The 21,097-nt window shown below is 41.0% G+C and overlaps 3 protein-coding genes across 4 annotated transcripts in view; 1 reads left to right on the top strand and 2 right to left on the bottom strand.

Annotated features, from left to right (window-relative positions):
* LOC6576672 overlaps positions 1 to 12,611 on the top strand; it is a 47,445-nt gene extending 34,834 nt beyond the window's left edge. The window contains exons 2-3 of the mRNA XM_032728806.2: positions 7,825 to 9,896; positions 10,233 to 12,611. Coding sequence (XP_032584697.1) covers positions 8,121 to 9,896; positions 10,233 to 12,110 — 3,654 coding nt within the window. The 5' untranslated portion in view covers positions 7,825 to 8,120 and the 3' untranslated portion in view covers positions 12,111 to 12,611. The remainder of the gene's footprint in view (positions 1 to 7,824; positions 9,897 to 10,232) is intronic.
* LOC6576673 (endothelin-converting enzyme 2) lies at positions 32 to 2,462 on the bottom strand. Its single transcript, XM_002002625.4, has one exon. The coding sequence runs from the start codon at positions 2,157 to 2,159 to the stop codon at positions 171 to 173; it is 1,989 nt and encodes a 662-aa protein (XP_002002661.1). The 5' UTR covers positions 2,160 to 2,462; the 3' UTR covers positions 32 to 170.
* Positions 12,612 to 15,515: 2,904 nt separating the features above from the next.
* LOC6576669 (neurotrimin) overlaps positions 15,516 to 21,097 on the bottom strand; it is an 83,889-nt gene continuing 78,307 nt past the window's right edge. The window contains exons 7-10 of one of the 2 annotated variants that reach the window (XR_004364035.2): positions 20,560 to 20,702; positions 17,160 to 17,309; positions 16,248 to 17,071; positions 15,516 to 16,155 (exon numbers count right to left, since the gene is read on the bottom strand). Coding sequence is in view for 1 of the 2 variants with exons in the window: in XM_015165308.3 (XP_015020794.1) it covers positions 16,893 to 17,071; positions 17,160 to 17,309; positions 20,560 to 20,702 (472 nt within the window). In the remaining variant the exon portion in view is untranslated. Of the gene's footprint in view, positions 17,072 to 17,159; positions 17,310 to 20,559; positions 20,703 to 21,097 lie in introns of both variants that reach the window. The other variant, XM_015165308.3, reaches the window with a different exon arrangement.

The raw sequence follows: 21,097 nt of genomic DNA, 5'->3' as shown, positions 1-21,097 counted from the left end.
GATAGATTGAAAGAACGCAAGGCGACAGCAGTTACTTAAGCATACTTTTTGTTTTTATTTACAATACTTGTTGGCTTAACTAGTTAAAGCTATACACCAGCTACGAGGCCATGCAGAGAACCAAGTGTTTTATTTTAAATATATTCTATACTATTTAGCGAATCGGTTCGCTACCAGAAACTGCAGCGGCTTACAGGATTCATGGGCGTGCCCGGGGCACAGTTGAAGACCTCAGCGAACTCGGGCATCTGGGCCAGGGCATAGTTCAGGCGCTTGCTGCCCGTATCGTGATAGATGTCCGCCTCCTCGCCGCAAAAGAATTGCGCGAATTGCACAAAGTACAGGCGGCCATTGTGGCGCCTCTCCAGCGGGTCCTTCATGTACGTGTTGAGGGCGAGACGTGTGCCGCTGATGTCGGCAATTCGTTCATTCAGCATCACTTGCTCGCTGTCATTGAGGCAATTCACCGCCTTCAAGTAGTTCTTGTTGAGCACCAGCTGATCGCTGTAGTCGCGCATTACGCCCTGGGCATCGTAGTCCACAAAGTACGTGTCGATCGAGTGGAGCATCTCGTGGCCCAGAGTATTGGCCAGATCACCATAGAGCAGAGCTGGCCAGAACTGTGACTCGTATAGTGGCAGCTGCATGTAGGCGTATGGCATTATTATAATGCTGCCCAGGCAATAGAAATAGGGCGTGGCATCGATATTGTCCAACAGCTCGGGTCCATGATGATTGAAGCTGAACCACACCTGTCGCATTGCCGCATCCTCTGTGCGCTCCAGCTCGGCCAGATGATCGTAGTAGTGCAGCAGACTGTTCAAGTGATTCTCATAGAAATCGTTGCCCACTCGCCAGTGCTGCACGCACTCCTCATAGAACTGATCGCTCACATTGCGCGGCAGATTGCCGACATTGATCCGCAAGCCCTGCACCTTGTCCAGCAGTGCGTCCAGCAGCGTTGCATTCAGGCCAAGCACATTGAGGCGCAGCTGCTGGGCGAACTGTTGCTTCAGCTCCGCAAAGACTCCGAAGATCACATGCTCATCCGCCTGCCGTTGCTTGCCGTAGTAGTTCCGCTCGTAGGCGAAATTCATGGCCAGGTAGAGAGTCTTGCGCATATGCTGGACACAGCTGATCGCTGAGCCTGCACTGAAGCTGGGCTGGGGATTGCTGAGCGGATTGTGTGGCAGCTGCATCAGATGCTGCAGAACGCGCGCCCAACTATACAGCTGCAGGAGCCGTGCATCGGCCCGGTTGAGATAGCTGATCAATTGTCGCAGCGCCGGCAGATCGTCGGCCAGCAGCTGATAGCTGCCCGGATAGATGGCGCCCAGCTGCAGGTGCAATACGTGCGTCCAATTCAATTCCGGCAGCTCCTGCTGCAGCTGCTCCAGCGTGTAGGTGCTTACCGTTTCCTCGTCGCTACTGCCGTTCGGCGGCTGGGCCATCTCTTGCAGCGTCTGCTCGAGCTGCTTGAACTGCTCACTCAGCTGCTTCAGGCTGGGCAACTGGCCGTGCGTGTGCCGCCTCAGGGCGTTGTAGATGCTGCCGCTGAGACTCAGATTGAGGTAGTAGTTGTGGGGCATCACCACGATCATGTGCTGGCTGGCATTGTGCTGGCTCACCTCGATCTTCACGTAGTGCTCGTGGTAGCCATAGCGCCCCAGCACCGCCAGCAGATCGGCCCAGTGATTGCCGCCAATGTGGGGCAGCTGCTCCAGGTAGCGACGTAGCCGCGGCTTGCCCAACGCCCGGCAGCTGTGATAGTAGCGCAACAGCTTCTCATACAGGGGCAGCGAATGCTCCGTGGATCGGGGCACGTGCAACAGCCGCTCGAACAGCTCCACATAGCGCTGATCGATCCGTGCGCCGCTCAGCGACATCGCCGACTCGCCCATCTTGTGCACCGACCTCCAATTGCCGCAGGCATACGCATAAAAGTCCTGGCACGCATCCAGCTCCGGTCTCATGTACCGCTTAAGCAGTTGAATGTGCCGCAGATTGAGCTGAGTGCTGCAGGCTGGCTCCGTCGCCGTCTCGGCCGCCGTTATGCGACAGCTTTGATTCAAGTGGGCCGTCGGCAGCGCCTTGACATCTTGGCCTTGGCTAACCAGCAGCAGCAGCAGCAGCAGGCAAAGGCCCCACAGATGTCGCATTTTGTGTGAGTTTCCTTTCTCGATTTCGTAACACTTTCAATTCAATAGCAGTTGTAATCAATTTCTTGAGCTTTATCTTCTAGCTTCGTATTAGTTCTGTATGATATGCACTGCACTTCGGAGCAGCAATTGTTGTAGTAGCAGTTGTTGTTGTTTTTGGTTTCCTTTCGGCGCACACATGTCAGCAAATTGTTTCGAAAATATATTTCTTAAGCTCTCGATTGATTGTATTTCACAATTTGCGTTATTTGTTTTGCAGAAGGTTTCGTTGCGCGTTCGCCGCTTGCTAAAAATCAACTAAAAACTCGTTTCACGCGTTTCCATTTTTTATGTACTCGTTTTTAATTCATTCAAATCACACACACACACACACAGACGCACACATGCATACACTTTCATGTGCTCATGTATGTGTGTTTAATTCTTGCAGCGCGCTTTTTACATTTATTTAATTTTATTTGATTTTGCTTGACTTGCTTATCAACGTTTTAAATACGTCTTTTCTTTTAGTTAGTGTGCGGCAGCTTATCTATGATACACTGTCAGAAATGTGCATGTCTTTGTTAAAGTATTAAAGAACTTATAAAGCTATCGTGAAATATGCAAAGATATTGCATAAGAAATTGCATCAGATTATTTTTGTATAATTTAATACACAGTAATCAAAGTTTCAGTTTTCAAAATGCTTTACAAATTTTATTAAATTTCTTTTATTATTATAGTTGATCTTTTTTTCTTTGTCAACTGCTTAGGCTCAACATTCTTTCATTGTACTATGAGTGAAGAAAAATCGATATAGCAGTGTATGTTAAACTAAGGGAATATTTTGTCTATGTTTGGCAGCCCAGAAAATTTTCCACTGCAATCGGTTCAAGTTTCGTTTCAATTTCGATCTCATATTATAATGATAGAATTAATTTGTATATGATTTAGCTATTCTGTTTGTTTATAAACAAATCTAATTTGATTATAACTATCTATTTATAGTTGGCTGCAAAATATTTCCATTTTTTTTGGCTTGCAATTTTTTTTTTATTTTAAATTATTTATTATTATTATTGTTTTTTTATTTTAGTTCTTTATCAATAGATTTTAATGCGATTATTATTATAATTTTTTTTAAATATTTAATTTAAAGATAAACAACTTTAATATGCAAAAAAAAAAAAACAACAAAAAAAAGTTACGTAGCTCATTTTTGGTTTTTTATTTTAAACTAATTTAAAATTTTGTTTTTATTTGATATGAAAATTATAAGAAATTCTTTAGCTATTTAGTTTACATGAAAATAATAAAAAGGTTTAAATTTATCTATATTAGAACAAAAATATTTCTATAACACTTTAATGCTCTGTCCGTGTTAATTTAGACTAATCTAAAATAGCAATTGAAATATTGTTACATTTTGTGTAATTAATTATTTTATATATTTTTTTATACAATGAAATTTTTGAAAGATTTCAGTGCAGTTCGGTTCGGCTTGAATTACAATTCGAAAATTGTTTCAATTCATGTCTTAGTTATTAATTGTCATCAGCGTCGCCATCGTGCGGCTGCCGTGCCCTGATAAGGCATTGGATGACGCAATTCGGCGTTGCAATTAATGATTAACCTAACGCACGAGAGGTTCGCACGGGGGTCAGAGAACGGCAAGTTCTTGCGATATGCTGTCCGTGATTTATGCATTTACAATACATTAAACTCGAGCATTCGTTGGCTGCTGGGACCATTCGATAGGGGGGCTTGTCCACTGCGCATTGGACTTTTGACTCTTCGACTGGCGAGTGGCGAGTAGCGAGTGGCGATTGACATGTGGCGAGAGATGAGATATGAATTTGATGGCAATCGTTTCCTTTGTGTTGCCGTCTAGTTGTGACGTTTCCATCACTTGCCGCCTTATCGGGCTCATTAGTGATTCGATAGAGCACAATTTGTCGCTGACTGATTGTTCTGGCACTAATTGTACAATTATAATATGTTTGTATTTCTATCTATTATTTTCAACTTACAAATCCGTAATATGATTTGGCAATAGAAAATCAATATTATTGTTTAAAGTATATTGAAATGCATAAATAATAATTTTAATTTTAGCGTTAATTTTGACAGCTGAACAACTCAATTATTGCTGATTTAATATATATTTCCATTATAAAATTAAATATAAACATATTATATTTTTATTTATTTATATAAAATTTATTTTTTATAATTACATCTATGAAAATAATTTATTTTTATTTTTATTTTATTTTATTTTTTTTTTTTTCATATTTATTTGCTGCTTTCTCTTAGGCTTATATTCTTCATATAAAATTATATATGAAGATAACGAACCTAGAATACATAGGCGAGGGGACGAAGAAATTAACAACTGCAACTATCACAGACAAAGCTTAGACTGTTATTTGATAAGATTTTCATCAAGCCTCCATCCAGTATGCTTTGAGGTTTTTTTTTTTTTTTTTTTTTCAAACTAAGTCTGAACTTTAATCTATCTATATTTTTTGTACTTTTTAAATATATTTAAAGCCTAATCTTTAAGGCATAGGCCTGATTTGCATTTAATTAATGAGATTTTAATTAAATACGAATTTGTGGCCTATGTACACATACACACAGCTCATCGAAATTGACAACGCGTGAATAAATAATTATTTTTAAAGCGCGCCGCAGTTTAAGCGAAAATCATGTCCTGTTCGGTGACAAATATTAACAAAATGCTGTGTGCATATTTTAGCAACTGCTTTATATTTAATAAGCCGTAAGTGGATGTACCTGTGTATATGTATAGGGTTTATCAAAGTGAAAGCTTGACACGAAAATTATTTATATTAAAAATTTCACTTTTTTGTCGCATATTTCATGGAGTGCACACGCATAAAGCAAAGAGAAAAGCGATGTTGATAATCATAAAAGCAAAATTTACATTTTAATTTTTTAAATTATTAACATGAGAAATACGCGAAAATTAATTTCCACATTACGGCTCTGTGTGTGTGTGTGTGTGTGCAGAAAATGCAATAATGCTTAAAATGCCGTTAACGATTCAATGGCTACCCAAGCCCAGGCGCATCTTCCTTAATGCTATGTCCCTCTGCATGTCCTTGGCCAGCTGCCTGCATCAATGCATCGGCAGCAGCGTCTGGCGTCCGGCAACGGCGCCTTGTCGAGCCACGAATTTCATAATTCAATTACGCTTGGCTTGAGCCCGACTGAGATGCTCTTATGCTGATGCTGATCATCATGCTCCCCATTGCACTCCAGAGAAAACAAGCTAAAGACATAGTTAGGCTCACTTTGACTATGCTATGAAGCTGGATATCTGTTCAGCACTGCCAGATTATCTTAGTTCAGTATTTAGTGGGCATTAATATCAGTTCACTTCCAGTTCTCTTATGCCGCTGCTGATCATTTACTCTCACTGATTCGCTGTAATTCGGAGTTAGCATACAAACCAGACATGAATAGCTTAACTTTCGTTATACATATATGAAGATTTTCTGCTATAAAATTTGATATGTGTCAATAGCTGTCTGATTATCTTAGCCCACTATGTAAAGGGCAAAGGCTGGCCGCATAAAAATCAAAAGTAACTTGCAATTGGGCTGCGGCCGAGCCAACTGTTTGCCTTGTTAAATGCTCACTTACGCATGCAGCGAGCATGCTGACCCCTCCACTTGGAGTTTCCCTTGCTCCTGCTCCTGATCCCGATCCCAACAGGCATAGAGTCTTAGCCTCGGTGAACTAAATGCTTGTGGCTAGCTCCCCATCTTAAAGTCAATGAATAACACTCAAAATTTCAGTTTTTACTGTTTTCTTTTGTTGCTCTCAAGTTACTTGAGTAAGTAATTCAATTTCCGGCGTCTGTGCGCTAGAGATTAAAGTTATTGAAAGCAAGGCAAAAAAAAAAAAACAAAACAAACAGACAGACAGACAATGAAACGTTATGAGGGGAAAATGTGAAAATTGTGAAAAACCTTTTACCCATTGGGTTTTGTTTGGCAAATTCGTTGTCTAGACTAGATTCGGTAGCTGCAACTTTCCATGCGTGGAAATATGCCACGTGGCTATTAACAAATTGAAATGGTCGAATCGAAGGCTCAAACTCATCTGCTGCAGTAAAATAATGTCGCTGCCAAGAGAACAGCCAAATGTCATCATCAGCATTCAGCGCCGATTCCATTCGAGCTTAGCACCTGGCTGAAGTCTTTCTCGTTTACAGCTTTGGCCCTGATTTGCATAAGGCTGGCGCCAACTGGCGGTTCGCTGATGCCAACAACAAAGTTTTTAGCTCTCCCTCTCCCTCTCCATCTCCCTCTCTCCCTTTCCCATACTCTACCTCTTGACGACACAGGCAGCTGCCACAAATCCAATGAAATCAAAGCTACGCCCCAGTGACATGCTGAAATTCTCTCGTATGTGTGTGATTTTCATTGTGACTCTCAGCTCTCTGGGGTCTAGTTAGCACTCACATTCTGCGGCGTCTTCATCCAGCTCTTTGAGAGCTCTTTGCCAGTGGCAAAAAGCACAGTTTATTGCATACTTTTGGGTACAAATATTTAATGTGTGTCTCTTGTATGCCACGAATGTACCCAAGTGCTGTCTATACTTAATTTTAGCTGAATTGTTAAGGGAGTTTTGCATTTAGAGAGTGTCTCTTAGGCAGGTGTATAAAAGTTGGCCGTGATCCCTACCCTATGAATAGTTATATTTTACAATATTTTTTTTACTTTTTTTAATATAAATATTTTATTTAACAAGTTTTCTGTTACCTTCAGTAGGTGATTAAATTTAATGTAACTTAATTTCCTAATCTAAAAATGGAATCCTAATGGCAAACTTACTATATTTTTCAAGTCTACAAATTTAATAGAGGCTGCTAGTTTTACTATTTTATTTTATTTATTTAATTAAATACATTGACATAATTAGGGGCGATAATATGTGGAAACGTTAATAGATATTCTATAGCCGAAATCTATATTTTAAAAAAATTGTTTAAAAAATCAAATTTATGCTTAGCAAATTAAAGTAAAGCTCTGCTTACTGATATTATTATCGAGTTGTTTATATTATCAACTTTTTACAATTTTTTGTTGGCCGATTATAAAATACATTATTACAAAATTATTCAGGAATTAAACTTTTTTTTTCGAAAAATCATAAAATTTAATCAATTACAATAAAAATGAGTGAATAGTATAAGAAGATTCGAATCGCTAAAATACTCTTTACTTTATATAGATATTTATTATGGATATTTTTTATAAAGCATATGCCTAAGTTAATTTGATCATATTTTATCATATATCATATATCAATTTTTAATTGCAGCATAAGTATAAGCATATTTATTTAATTTGTTTATTTATTAATTTACTTATATGCATAAGCCTATGCAGATGTATTACCGCGTGGCCATTATAGACATTAGCCCCTGTTTCAAGATCTGTAGGTGCTCGCTGCTCATAGGGCCGTGTTGCAGACCCTCATAAATTGGCAACACCTTTGTTCATCCCTGAATTTTGTGCCAATTTTATTACGAGTTAGCCGAGAGGCCGAGCCAACGCGCGCAATCTTTTAACTTTATTAACGTATTAACCATGGACATTTCTGGATGATATTCCACTTACCTGTTGCCTTTTTACCTTTACACACACAGGTCGGGCAATCTGAGGCTTCCTGGAAGGTACGCGCTGCTAATGGAATGCTGTAAAAACCCGAGCAGCAGCTGCGCCACGATTAGATGACCTGACCCGATGTTGGCCGGATTAGCGGGTGTAATAAAAGCGCAAATTTGCATACTGGCGTCTACCTGTGGCACTTAAAAGGCGTCGCCACAACGTCAGCGCTCACAGTTACAAACTGCAACGTCTAACGTGAACAACGCAACAGAAGAAGAAGGAGAGGAAGCTAGTGAATACAAAAATCAAATTTAAAATAAAAAACATACAAATTATGGTGCTGAGCAACTCGACGCCCAACAATAATCGCCAGCAGCACGAGATGGTCGTGGACACGGCCGCCATGAACAGCGCCGATCTCGACGAGCTGCTGCAGCTGAACGCCGAGATCGAGGAGCGGCGATCGCGGCACGCCTACTGCGATGTCAGCGATGGACGTGGCCTGCTGCGTGCGACAATGACGCGAGAGGAGCTCTTCGAGGTCTCCTCCCTGGACGACGATCGGTTTCTCACTGCACTGGAGCACCAGAACTCTTACAGCACACCGTCACGCATACAGATCACCGACCTGGACCTGTCCAGCATTGAGAATCTCATGAGGTATTTCGATGAGGAGGTGCCCGTAACGCCCAGCAAAGATGTCCGCGATGCATCGACCATTCCGTGCACGGGCAAGGTGGCCAGCACCATTGCCAAACTGGCCAGCCAGCCAGCCCAGGTGCAGGGCAAGCCACAGAAGCTGGACAGCGGCAAGAAGAAGATCAGCGAGTTGAAGCAGAAATACGAGCAGCCCCAGCTGGCCACACCACAGTCGGTGCGTGGCGCCAACAGGATCGGCAGCAGCAAGCTGCCCATGAAGGTGAAGGAGATGGCACAATTGTTCAACTCGAAGATTAATCAGGTAATGCGCCGAGCTGAGGCGCCGCAGTACGCCACGCTGCACAATGAGTTGTCTTTGTCGCCGGAGCCGAAGCCGAAGCCGAAGCCACAAGCACAGCCACAGCCAAAGCCCAGAGAGAAGCTGGCCGAGCAGGAGCAGCAGGAGTCCTTTGGCTATGGGCCCTGCCTGGTGGCCGAGGATGTGTTCCGCGAGCTGAGCGTCAAGGATAAGGTGTTGCTCTTCAACAAATTTGTTAGCGACATTGCCGCCAAGCATCCCAAATTCAATGAGCATGCGGCTGACCTCAAAGCTCAGGCCACGAAGCAAATGGCACGTGGGGAGGTCGTGGCCGAACATCAGGCCAGTGTGAAGCATTTGGCACAGGAGCTCGAGGCCAAGTGTGTGCTGCAGTCAAACACTCCGCCACGACCGCCACTGGTCACATCATCCAAAACCAAGTCTCCAGCGCCGTCGCTACATGTGAGCACGCTGACGGTGGTGCTGAAGCCCAGCCCGGAGCGACATGTGAGTGCCCAGCCGGGCGGACGGGGTCTGCAGTGCGCCTCGCAGAAGCGCAACTTGGCTGCCATACGCAGCGTGCTGCCCACTGAGGCGTATGCGCCGCCCAAGAAGATACGACGCACCCGGCAGGAGCGCGCCGGCACCGACAATCATCTGTTTTTTCAAAACGAGCCGCTCGAGAGTCTCTTCTACAGCTGGCTCAGCGCCGAGAACGGTATTCTGTTCGATATCACTTGCGTGTCGAACAGCGACCAGACCATTGAGATAGCCAGCGGCAGCGAGGAGCAGCCGGCCCAGAACACGGCCAGCTCCATGGGCGACATCAGCCAGAAGTCGGCCGTTGAGCGTCTGCTCGAGGAGGCCATTGCCAAGCTGGAGCTGGAGAGCAGGACCAAGGAGGCCAGCTATGTGGAGGACAAAGATGTGGACACGGCAACAACCCCAACTCAAACAGCATCCATGATCCAACAGCCAGTTGCTCCAGTTACGCCCACGCCGCGCAAACTCAAGCGCCAGGCACCGCCTGTGCCGGCGCCACGTCCAAGTCTCGGACAGACGCAATCCACTTGCATCACCTCGAGCAGCTCGTCCAGCTGCAAGCAATCTGAGGCCGAAGAGAGCGAATCTGGTTTATCCACACTGCCAAAGGTGAGTCCGCCTTCATTTCTAAGGACAGCTAAGCTAATATACCGAAAAGTAGCAATAAAAATACGGAAATATAGAGAAAGTCTGCGAATCTGACAAAGAAAAAGAACAATCCATAGGCTTTACTACTCATTCACTTTCCAATCGAGTTTTTCCTTTCGAAATTTTCCTTCAATATTGTATTCTCTAAGTTGTGAACAACACGAGACTCTAAATGATTTCAAACATACAAAGGGCAGCCGGCAGACCTTTGAACACTTTCACCTGCAGACAACAAACACTTTCCCCAACGAAATTAATCTGAATCTAATAATCTAACCAATTATTATGCCCATACAGATAACCAGTGATGAATCTCAGCCAGAAATGCCAGGCATGGCCAACGAGGCAGCCGACTTTGAATTCGCCAAGCCCGTGCGGCCGCCGCGCAAGAAGAAAATGCGCCGTACGCTCACCTGGAAGAAGGAGAACTCGATTGTGGAGGCCACGGCCAATGCTGTGACCAGCACCGATTCGGATTCCGACTACAAGCCGACAGCACTGCAGGCCAAGAAGAAGCCATCAAGTGGTTCAATTACAGCAGCACCAACGCTGCCACAACCACAGCCACAGGCACAGCCAATGCCAATCCCGGAGCAAAGCTACATTGAGCTGGACAGATCGCTGATGCGCCAGGTGAATTCACCGCGCAAGATCAAGTCGGCGTATACGTTGACGGTGATGTCGTCGCCTTCGCCGAATGCGGACAGTGATCAGTCGCCGTTGCAGACGCCGCGTGCGTCGTTCGATCCACAGCTGCGCGACAGTTTCATAGATCAGGGCTTTGAGACGTGCTCCAATGATGCCATGGACAACAGTCCGTTGCGTCGCTCCTCGGTGGGCATGGTCCATACGAAGCCCTCCGGCTTCTCCACACCGGTGAAGGGGCGCAACTGTGCCGGCGCTGCCCAGCAGCAGCTATTCAGTCCGATCGGTCCAAATGGACAGCAGCAGCAGCAGCAGCTGGACAAGTCGCGTCGCAGCTCGTTGGCCATGCAAGTGATACGGGAGGATCATCCGTTGGATTTGGGTGCCACGTGCGATACGCCAACAACGTCGTCGAACTGCAGTGAGCGCGACTTCTTTGCCAATGCGCCCACAGTCGAGATGAGCTCCTCGCAGCTGGAGGATCAGCCGGCCAGCAAGCCGTTGTCCAAGTTCTGGATCACTGCCGGCGACTTTACCGTGGGCCTGGAAATTGCGCACAATACGACGGATCGACTGCGTCTACTCTACGAGATCTTCACGCAAAAGGCCTGGGAGACACGTGAGCTGACCTTTGGCATTGATGCGCACAAGTTTTGCAGATCAACGGCGAGCGAGGCCAACGAGCTGCCGGAGCGACCGGCGAGCGTTAAGGGCTCCTCGCATTATTGGTTCGCCAGCGGCGATCTGGCCGTGCCCTTCAGCGGCAAGTACATGCCCGGCGAGAAGATCGAGCGTCTGTTCGAGTTTCTCGACGCGGAGCTGAGCACTGGCCCAGATCTGGAGCTGCGCTTCGGCGTCGATCAGTTTGAGTTCAGCAGTGTGCCGGAGTTCTGGGTGACAACGCCCAAGTTCTCCATCGAGAGCAGCTACAGCATGCTGGTGGGCCTGCAGACGGGCGGCAGCAATGGCTTGGAGGGGCGCAGCAAATACGCCTGGCCCAACAACCAGTACAATGGCTCCAACAATGCCATGAAGACTAGCGATCTGGACCAAACCGAGTTCGAATCGGACAGCTTCAGCAACAGCAACCAGAGCGGCCGTCTCTCCTTCTCGCCGGACCTCTTCAGCCAGGAGTATGAGGCGGTGCCCTTGGACGAGCTCTTCGACAAGACATTGCCCCCGGTTGCCCGGCCCAAGCCCCCGATGAGCATGCCCCAAATGCTGTGCACTCTGCAGCAGCAGAAAAATAAACTGAAGAGCGTGGAGGAGCGCATTCGCAGCTTCCAGCTGCCGCCCAAGCTGAACGAGGCCACGTTCAAGCAGTGCCGCAGCAGACCGGAGTTTGCCCAGAAGCTGCGCACCATTGAGAATCTGGCTCGCAGCAATGGGTTCAGCGCCTGCTCCATGGAGGAGCTGGAGAGCTTTATGCAGTTCCTCTTCGAGTATGCGGACACGTGTCTGGGCAGCTGCAGTGAGCACATCGAGAAGATCATCGACACGCTGATGCAGCAGCGCAGCGTTCTGGTTTAGTTTAAAATAATAAGTAATTCTTCGTCCAACTAATCTGTTACAAACTAATCATAAGTATATATACGCACATATATATCTGTAGGCACTAACATATAATGTTGTAAACATATTTTTTATTCTCAATAAACTTTTATTATTCAGTGAAAGACTAGTGAGCTAATGTTACTTCAGAAATTCCATTTGAATTTAGCTAGGGCAATTATAATCGAAATAATTCAACACAATATTAATTCTAAGGCCCTGCCCTGGCTTATGCTGTGGTGTGGTTCGGCATTGAAAATCTATAAAACATAAAGAATTTTTAATATGCATTAATTATTAAAACAAAATGAAAACCACAATGAGATTTTCTTTTATCGAGTCGACGTATATACATAAATATACGTTAAATATATTATTTGTAAGAAACAAAGACTTATTGATAAGAATATTTTAATTGAATGTCAAACATAGCATAAGCCTAAATATACCGTCATAAACAAAGTTATGATCAAGCTCAAACGACTCGTATTTATTATTCTTTATAACCGATCGATTGTAAAGTACTCAATTACGATTCCGAAATAATTAACATCTAAATAGGGTGAGTATTGTAGATTAATAGTCCAATATGAGAGTTCTAGAGGTTGGTATAGATCATACAATTTTCGGAAGAGCTTAAGGTTTTATTAGACAAAGGTATAATCTAAGTATATCTATGAAAGTAAAATTAAACCAAACCCAAACCGAAATAAAAAAAAATTAATTTACTTTTATACATTCATATTATTAGCCTCTATTATTTGTACGAAATAATAAATCATTTTTTGTTTTCAATTCCTAAGTTTGGAAACCAAAAAAAAAAAAAAAAAAAAAAAAAAAAATTATTATTTATTATTATTAATTTTTCTATTATTTTATTTTATTTTATTTTTCTATTATGTTATTTACATATATGTTAAGTATTGGTTCTCTCTTGCAGTTAGGTTCGCATTATTTGGGAAAATGGAAGCATATTGGCTCTGCGCTGGGAGTTTATTTGAGCAGCCAGCCATTGGGGCTTCTAAGAACATGCTGCTCAATTGGTCCATTCAGCTTTAGTTGTCAAGTGTATAAGTGGATGTTGAATGCATCATCAGCGTCTTTAGCACATTTGCCACCCGCCTCTTCGGCTGGGTGGACGGCAAGTGGGTCCATTGTGTTTGCATTGCGCATACGCCACGTAGGGCAAGTGGCATCACGTTGCATTTGCCGGCGCTTGGCAAAATATTTATCTTAGGGTTTTTGTGGCCAGCAAACAGGAGCTCTGCAGAGCTTAGCTATGCAGCAACAATGTCTGCTGGCAGCTGCAAGCATTTGCTGATGTGCACTGATGTGCAGTTGGCACTCGAGTGGGTAACGCCCACGGACTCAATAACAATTTCACGTTCCGCTACCCAAAGTGCTGCACAAACACGAAATCAAATAAAATCAGAAATCGTCGCACACGACCACAAAACTGTGTTAAGCCTTTAAATATATATTTTCTGGTCATTCTAAGTTGATTGGCCACTTGACATTTGTGCCTCTATAGCTTAAAAATATATAAATAAATACACGGTGTATATATACTTTCCACATCACTTTTATTCTTTCGAATTTGTTTCATTTAAATTCGACGTTAATCAGCTTTAAAAAAAAATATATCGTAGCATATCTTTGGGGCGTTGGCATTGCGGACGCCTATGAGCCGATTTTTAATGAATTTCGGACTGAAATACCAGGAGAACAGAAATGATCAACACATTGAAAATGCTAATTTAGCATGGCTATGTTAACTAACAGAGTGGATCGTAAGCTTGCTGCTAAATAATAGCTCATGTTAATTGAGCTATATAATGTTTTGTGCTCAGCTTTTAAGGTTGAATTGAGTATTGAGTCGAAATACTTAATTTCAACGCAGTTCAGTTTGAGTGATGTTATTTGGACTACATTAAATTGCTACTCAACCTGACTCGTATCTATAGTACTATGTAGGAAGGGATGACAAAAGTCAACTTGGAATCATACACACACATATATTTAATTTAGCTGAAAATAAATCTTTATTTGTGTTCAAATACGATTATATATATGCACAGAATTAATTGTAGTCTTTATTTTAAAAACTATGAACTAATTAACATTTTGAGTGACGAGGTAAATATAAAGTTATAATATCAAAATATAGAAATATATACATATATTAATAACAATAACAAAATAAAAACGTAATCTGTATGTCATTTGCCAGAAGAAGAGGAAGAAAGTACGAGTATCCGTTCCGATCTGTGCGAAAGTCCGCAGACAACTAACATGGACCTTAGAGCTTACTCAAATATATAAACAATACATGACTGACTCAACATGATTACATTCCCACGCTCTTACTGTCCACATTACCCATAGGCCACAATGCACATACTCCACGCTACTGATCCGTTAATTATGAATTGTGCGACGCACACTGTGCGTGTATGCGCTTTTTGATGCACTTGTGGATCCTCTCAGCCACCATTAGCAAAGTACTCATTTAAGCTTATATAAAGCTTTGATCTAAGCTACGCCCTGCGCACTCTGTGTGCCCATTTGTGGATCGTCTGTTATAATTTTATTGGAATGTCACAGTTGTGCGAGTCTTAAGGTAAAAAGAAATAATAATTATTAAAATTAATATTTTCGCCACCTGATGTAATTTTGTTTAAATACATACATACACAATTATGTATAAATATGAATTAATTGATTCTGATAAATATATCGCAAGCAATTAAAATCTAATTATGCATAAATTTATGTAATTGTGTGAAATGTAGTTGACATAGTGATAGCGTTGATGCAAATAAAGATAAATGTGTGATATACATATGTATGTATGATATAAATAGAAGCGAAAGACCACAGTTCAACTAAGATAATTCCCACGCTCTCACCTACAGGCTACACTCCACACTCCGCTAAAATGTCTGTGTGTGTGTGTGTGTACGGGCTTATGTGGATCCTCTCAGCAAGTAGAAAGCAAGCGCGCTCAGTTAAGCTGCCAAGTGTGCTAGTTTGTGTGTATTCTATTCAAGCTTTAAAAAGAGCAGAGCTTTTGAGCTTAGATCACAAATGAAAAAGCATACGTCTGTAGAGCTTTTGGTTTCATGTATATGTAAGTTTGTTAGTTGGAAAACAAATATGGTGACTTAGTAACTCGATATCAATATTTTAATTAATAACAAATATTAAATATAAGGTCTATTAGTTTTTGTTAAACAATGTGTATAAACCATGATGGGCATATTTTATATCATACTTACATATATTTTGTAAGAGTATTCTTGAAAATATTTCAAAAATGTAACTTTTTATACTTACTGCTCTGGAGGAAAGAACCATTCATAAATAAATTTTCGAGAGCAAACGAACAATTAAATACATTATATTTATATTATTTATATCCATGTTTTGCATTTTAAGCAATCTCATTATGTAATTTACTCCGCTGCCGCCTGTTGTTGACTGCGGATGCAATTCATTAAATGTACATTATCACTCTTATCATTAAGAAACACAAACTAAAGCCTATGATATATTTATGTTCGTTTATATGTAGTTTAGTTCTTAATTAGGCTGCCATTTGAATATGTGAGCATAGATCAGGATATATAATATATTTAAATATGTTTCATGTGCCGATCATCGATTGTTTCATATCATAATTGCTCTGCCGTTTTAATTCATGCCCCTCCACTCTCTCGGATCACTGATGCCGGATTTAATGGAGACAGGAGAGGAAGAGTTTTTCCTTTATGGACTTCATAAACATAAAGCTGTCTAACTTCATACAAATTTAAGCGCAATTTAACGTAATGTTTATAACGAGTACATAATTTACAATTCTTTATGTGTGTCTAATTATTTACATATGTTTGTTTGTCAAGATTTTAAATATTCTTTTCAGTATGTATGTTTTTTTTCTTTAACCATTTGTCAACAATTATGTTTATTTAGTTATTCTTGTATGCCCTATTGCATTGTATAATACTTCAACTTTCGGTTCGAGCTGACAAAGAGGTTTTCCATGAAATAGTTTCGAATGAAATTGTAATCAATTGTAACGTTAACCGGTGCGACAGTAAAAAATATTTTACTTACACATAATGAAACCGAAACGGAATTCAATTTTGATTTTGACTTTCGAAAAAAAAAAAATTCTGCTCGCTCTATACACTATATCATCAATGAGAACTCGATTTAAAACTAAGCACAATAAAATGTAAATTATGTTAATTTATTATAGATTTAGATTAACTAGAATTATAGTTTATTCACACATATGCAAAATATGAATAAATATGAATGCTTAACACTGAAATACTGAATGGCCTATGATATCTTGTTGAAGAGGGAAGAGCATTAGTATGTCTTCTGTTCATTTAATTATTTTAATTAATTTACTGCCATTCCTGTTTGCATTTAAATTCTGGGATGGCTTAAGCAAGGTAGACCGATATACAAATACCTTAGATTTTTCTTGCTGTGTGCTATTTTATATACCCTGTACTATTTAAAATTTACTAAAAATCTCACAGAACATAATAGTTGTAGTTATGTGTGTGCGTGTATATAGAGTTGTGCGTATGTGTATTTGTGTAAAGGCAAGTAGAAACTAAAGGGGTATATTCGAATCGGTCACCACCCACTAGAGGACACTAGGTTATTTTCTATTGTTGGGTTTCATTTTGTGTCGTTCTCATCGTTGTAATGGCACTTTAATGATACTGTTTTGCTCTTAACTTTTTATTGACGCGAATGCATGGCCAGGAGCGAAAGAAGCGTTAGCAGCCAGCAGATAGCACGCGGTCCGCGACCTCCGTTGGCCTTGCCTTTGGACCAGTCGTAGCCCTCCTGATTGCCACCCATTAGCTTCTGTTCGGATTTGCCGATCTCGTTCAAATTCGATTGATATTTAATGCCCACTGCCAGTCGAGGAAACAAATTCAAATTGCAAATTAGAGTGCGATTATTAGACTAATTGAACAACACTAAACTGGCTGAACTACTCACATTTGTCAATTACAATCACCGAATTTGTGGGCACGTCTCCACCCAGGCCATCAAATGCCACATTGCTATCAAAGGGTAAGTTCATTGTTGTTGTCGTTGTGGGCAAAGTTGTTGTTGTGGGCGGCGGTTGGGTGGTTGGCGGACTTGACACTGTTGGGAAGTACAAAAAAGCTTTTAATAATATAAGCTTTTGAAATATCAATAAGCTTTGAAAGCACATGGAAACATTAAGAATAAGGCTTAAACGAAGATAAGTTTTATGAAGATGCGTAAAATTAATTATTATTATAATATAAGTTTTATTCTTAATTTTAATATTAATATGAAGGGAGTACCTACTTAATGGTAAAATTCTTATTTAATGGATCAACTTAAGCAAGTTTTTTTTTTTTTTTGTAAATGAAATTAAACATTTTTCTTTTTGACTTTTACTTGATTGAAACTTATATGCCTGTAGTTTACTATTTTCATTAGCTATTTGTCAACTGAAAGTCGCCTTGAATAGCTACGATACTTTTCAATTTTCTAACTTCATCTTCAAGCTCTAGTTCCTATAGCCGTAGAGTCGTCGTAAATAAGCCGCTATTGAGTCGCCTTTCGTTTTCAATTCAATTTCTTCCCTTTTTTTCGGGCTGCTCTCTGGTGCCATATCAATATTGACGGCAATTTGTTGAGCAAATTTATGAGGCTGGGCGCTTGTGCTGCTTGCCCTTCTGCTGCTCTGATTTGACTCCTTATCGACTGCACTGCCACGAGGACGAGACGCCAAACTCTCATAGAGCAATGCTGACCACTTAATAACATTGTCACAGGTTCATTGTTCTCAATGTATTGTGTATTGTGTGCTGGCTTCCATTTTGGCCGCCCTCTTATTATCGGCTGCTGTGGCTGCTCTTTGTTACCTTTAATTGGTTGATCGTTGCCAACGCCCCCGCTCCGGCCACGCCCCTGCTCCAGCACAGTATCACTGTCAGCTTGTGTTGTATTGTTTGTTGTCGCCGCCCATTCCCCGCGAGACGCGTCGCTGCCTGTGTTTTTATCGCCTGTGCGCCCCAAAAATAAATTAACTTGTCGCATTTTCACATTGACAACTTCTGGCCGCTATTGGCCATGGCCTTTAGACGGCGCCATCTTTTTATTGTGGCGCAATGAACGAAACGAACGGATATTTTATATTGTTTTATGAACTTTTGTGACCGGAATTTGCGAGCTGTATTTATATATATATATGTATACATATATATTGCAGTCTGCTACTTTAATGGCCCAACAACTGGGACTGATTTAGCAAATTGACAGATTATTGGCATTTTATTGGCCTCGTGTCCTACGTAACAATAAAATCATTAAATTGCCGCTTAAATATACGCTCATGTTAGCTGTCCAAATATATTTTGTAGGACATTACAAGCTGTGCTATCGATTGACAATTATTTAACCTGCAAGCAGCTAAATAATAAATGTTGAAAGTTTTTATGTTTAAATAAAATTTTTCTTTGTAAGGCAAGTGAAAAGATTGTAATTTACTTGTTGCACATTTGGGTATATAGCTTCAAAAATTGTAAATGTAACAAAATAATTTTTTTTTTTTCGTTAAGTCAATTAAAGATAGTACAATTATCTCATAATTTACGAAAAAAAAAAAAAAAATAATAATAATACGATCGGCTGTAACCTGTAAGAAAGTCCGCAAACAACTAACAGGTAGAGAGAGCTTAGAGCTTACTTAAATACAAAAACATCTCAAGAATCACTCAACAAAAATAAATGCCCATGCTTTTACTATCCACATTAGTCGTAGACTTCTATGCGCACACACCACTCTACTGATCTGTTAATAGTTGTGTATGTGTGTAAGCGATTTTTCGTACACTTGTGGATCCTCTCAGCTCCCATGTATGTATGATATAAATAGAAGCGAAAGACCACAGTTCGGGAATAATAATGAGCTTTCAACTAAGATAATTCCGCTAAAATGTCTGAGTGTGTGTGTGTGTACGGGCACATGTGGATCCTCTCAGCAAGTAGAAAGCAAGCGCGCTAAGTTAAGCTGCCAAGTGTGCTAGTTTGTGTGTATTCTATTCAAGCTCTCAGCTCCCACTAGTCAACTGCTCATTTCAGTTTTCTGTGCGCCCATTTGTGGATTGTATGTCGACTCTAACTGAGTGGACTTTAATTGAGTGGAGTTTTGCGCTCAAAGAACGAAAATTTATGTGTAAGTGTGATTGTGTATGTTGGTTTCACTAAACAGCTCTTAACTGTGCATCCTCTCTTGTTGCTCTGCTTGTCATTTGATGGCCTTTAACATTTGTTTATGTATATGCACATCTGAATTATTTATATGTATGTACATACGTACGAATTTATGGAATATATAATCAAATTTTAGCAATCAACCTTATCAGTCACCAATTCAATTCTTTGTCTAAAGTGCAGCGGAACAATGTTGGTTTTTTCAATAAAAATTGATTTATATACAATATAAATATGAAGCGTTATGCGATGTGAACGTTGCAATACAAGAGTTCTCGGACAACTGAATTAAGTAGACGAAGCTAGCTCTCTTGAAATAAGTTAATAATCACTCAGTGAAGATAGTCCCCACCCTCTCTCTTACAGCTTTCAATCCACACAGCCTTTATGTGAGTGTATGTGTGTCCGACCACGTATCGATCCTCTCGATAACCTTTAAGCAAAAGCTTCGTTTCTAGTATGTTTAGCTCACACCAAAGCTTTTCTAGACTACTAAACTATTTGATAAATAATAAGGGTGATTGATTATGATAACACTTAAGCGGGAATAGTTATCAACTTTATTATTATATATGATATTCAGGAAGTTGCAACTCTCTAGCTCGAATACGTTCTGAGATGAATAGTTTATATTTAATAGGGAAATTGTATACTGATTTCCGCATATGCGGTTAAGTCTGAATCTTCGTTAGATCAGATTTCACATTTCATTCATTTTTCACAGAGTCGGACTGATAACCGAACAATTTGGCTAAAAACCTTAAGCCCCTATTTAACTTTTCGTTGGAGCCTTTCGCCTGTTGCCTATCTAAGCCCAATGACCACATTATGTGGCTACAATTACATCCACTTCACACACACACACACCCCCACACATACGCATCTCTGTCAGACGCCATCCAATCAAGTACACACATTCAGCCGCCATAATTAAAGCCGCAAATGGTGTAGTTTTAGAAATTTGCCGTGTCCAGAAAATTAGTGTGCGCACATTTGGGCCAACATTTGTTATTTATCGTAGTCGAGTCTGCGTCTGTGTGCCTTTGCCTATGTGTGTGTGTGTGCCTCTGTGCTGTGCGGCGGCACATCGGTTCACGCATAATGGGCCAATATTAAAATGCATAAATAACACATTGCAGACACTTACTATAGAGTTTTATGTTGCCGTCCATGTCGCCACGAGGATTTTTGGCGACGCATTTGTAGTTGCCGTAATCGCTGCTCTCCACATTGGTAATCGTCAGCCGCATTGTCGCCTTGTACGATGGATGACCCGGAATTGTTTCGGTTCTGCAATGAAGCAAGTTCAACAGAAATTCTTATTACAATTATAATAGCAAACAAAATTGTAATACTAGGTAGAGGGAAAGCATCTCATCTGTGCAAGTTCAATGACAGCAATTGTGGCGAGTGGCGCAGCTTCAATGAGTCTCAATCAGAATAATCAAGGTCAAGGTGAAATTGATAAGCGTAGTCGCTGCCCACTTATGTTTAATCAAAATGCCACCCGGCAGAGTAGGCACAGTGGCTAAAAATCAATAATCAAATTGACGTTAAGCTATTGACCAAGGACAACAAATTTGATATTATTAACCAAATAAATAATTAAAAAACAAAAAAAAAACAAAATTCCCAGAATATATAATTAAAATGTTTAAACTGTCAAACTGTAATTTTTAATTAAT

This window comes from Drosophila mojavensis, unplaced genomic scaffold, assembly GCF_018153725.1.
Source record: "Drosophila mojavensis isolate 15081-1352.22 unplaced genomic scaffold, ASM1815372v1 contig_36, whole genome shotgun sequence".
Classification (NCBI taxonomy): domain Eukaryota; kingdom Metazoa; phylum Arthropoda; class Insecta; order Diptera; family Drosophilidae; genus Drosophila; species Drosophila mojavensis.
Note: the sequence above shows the minus strand (reverse complement) of the source record. Positions and strands in the feature narration are given on the sequence as shown.

What these genes read in the sequence shown, in the direction of transcription:
- LOC6576673 (XM_002002625.4), bottom strand. Translation starts at nt 2,159, where the DNA reads ATGCGACATCTGTGGGGCCTTTGCCTGCTGCTGCTGCTGCTGCTGGTT.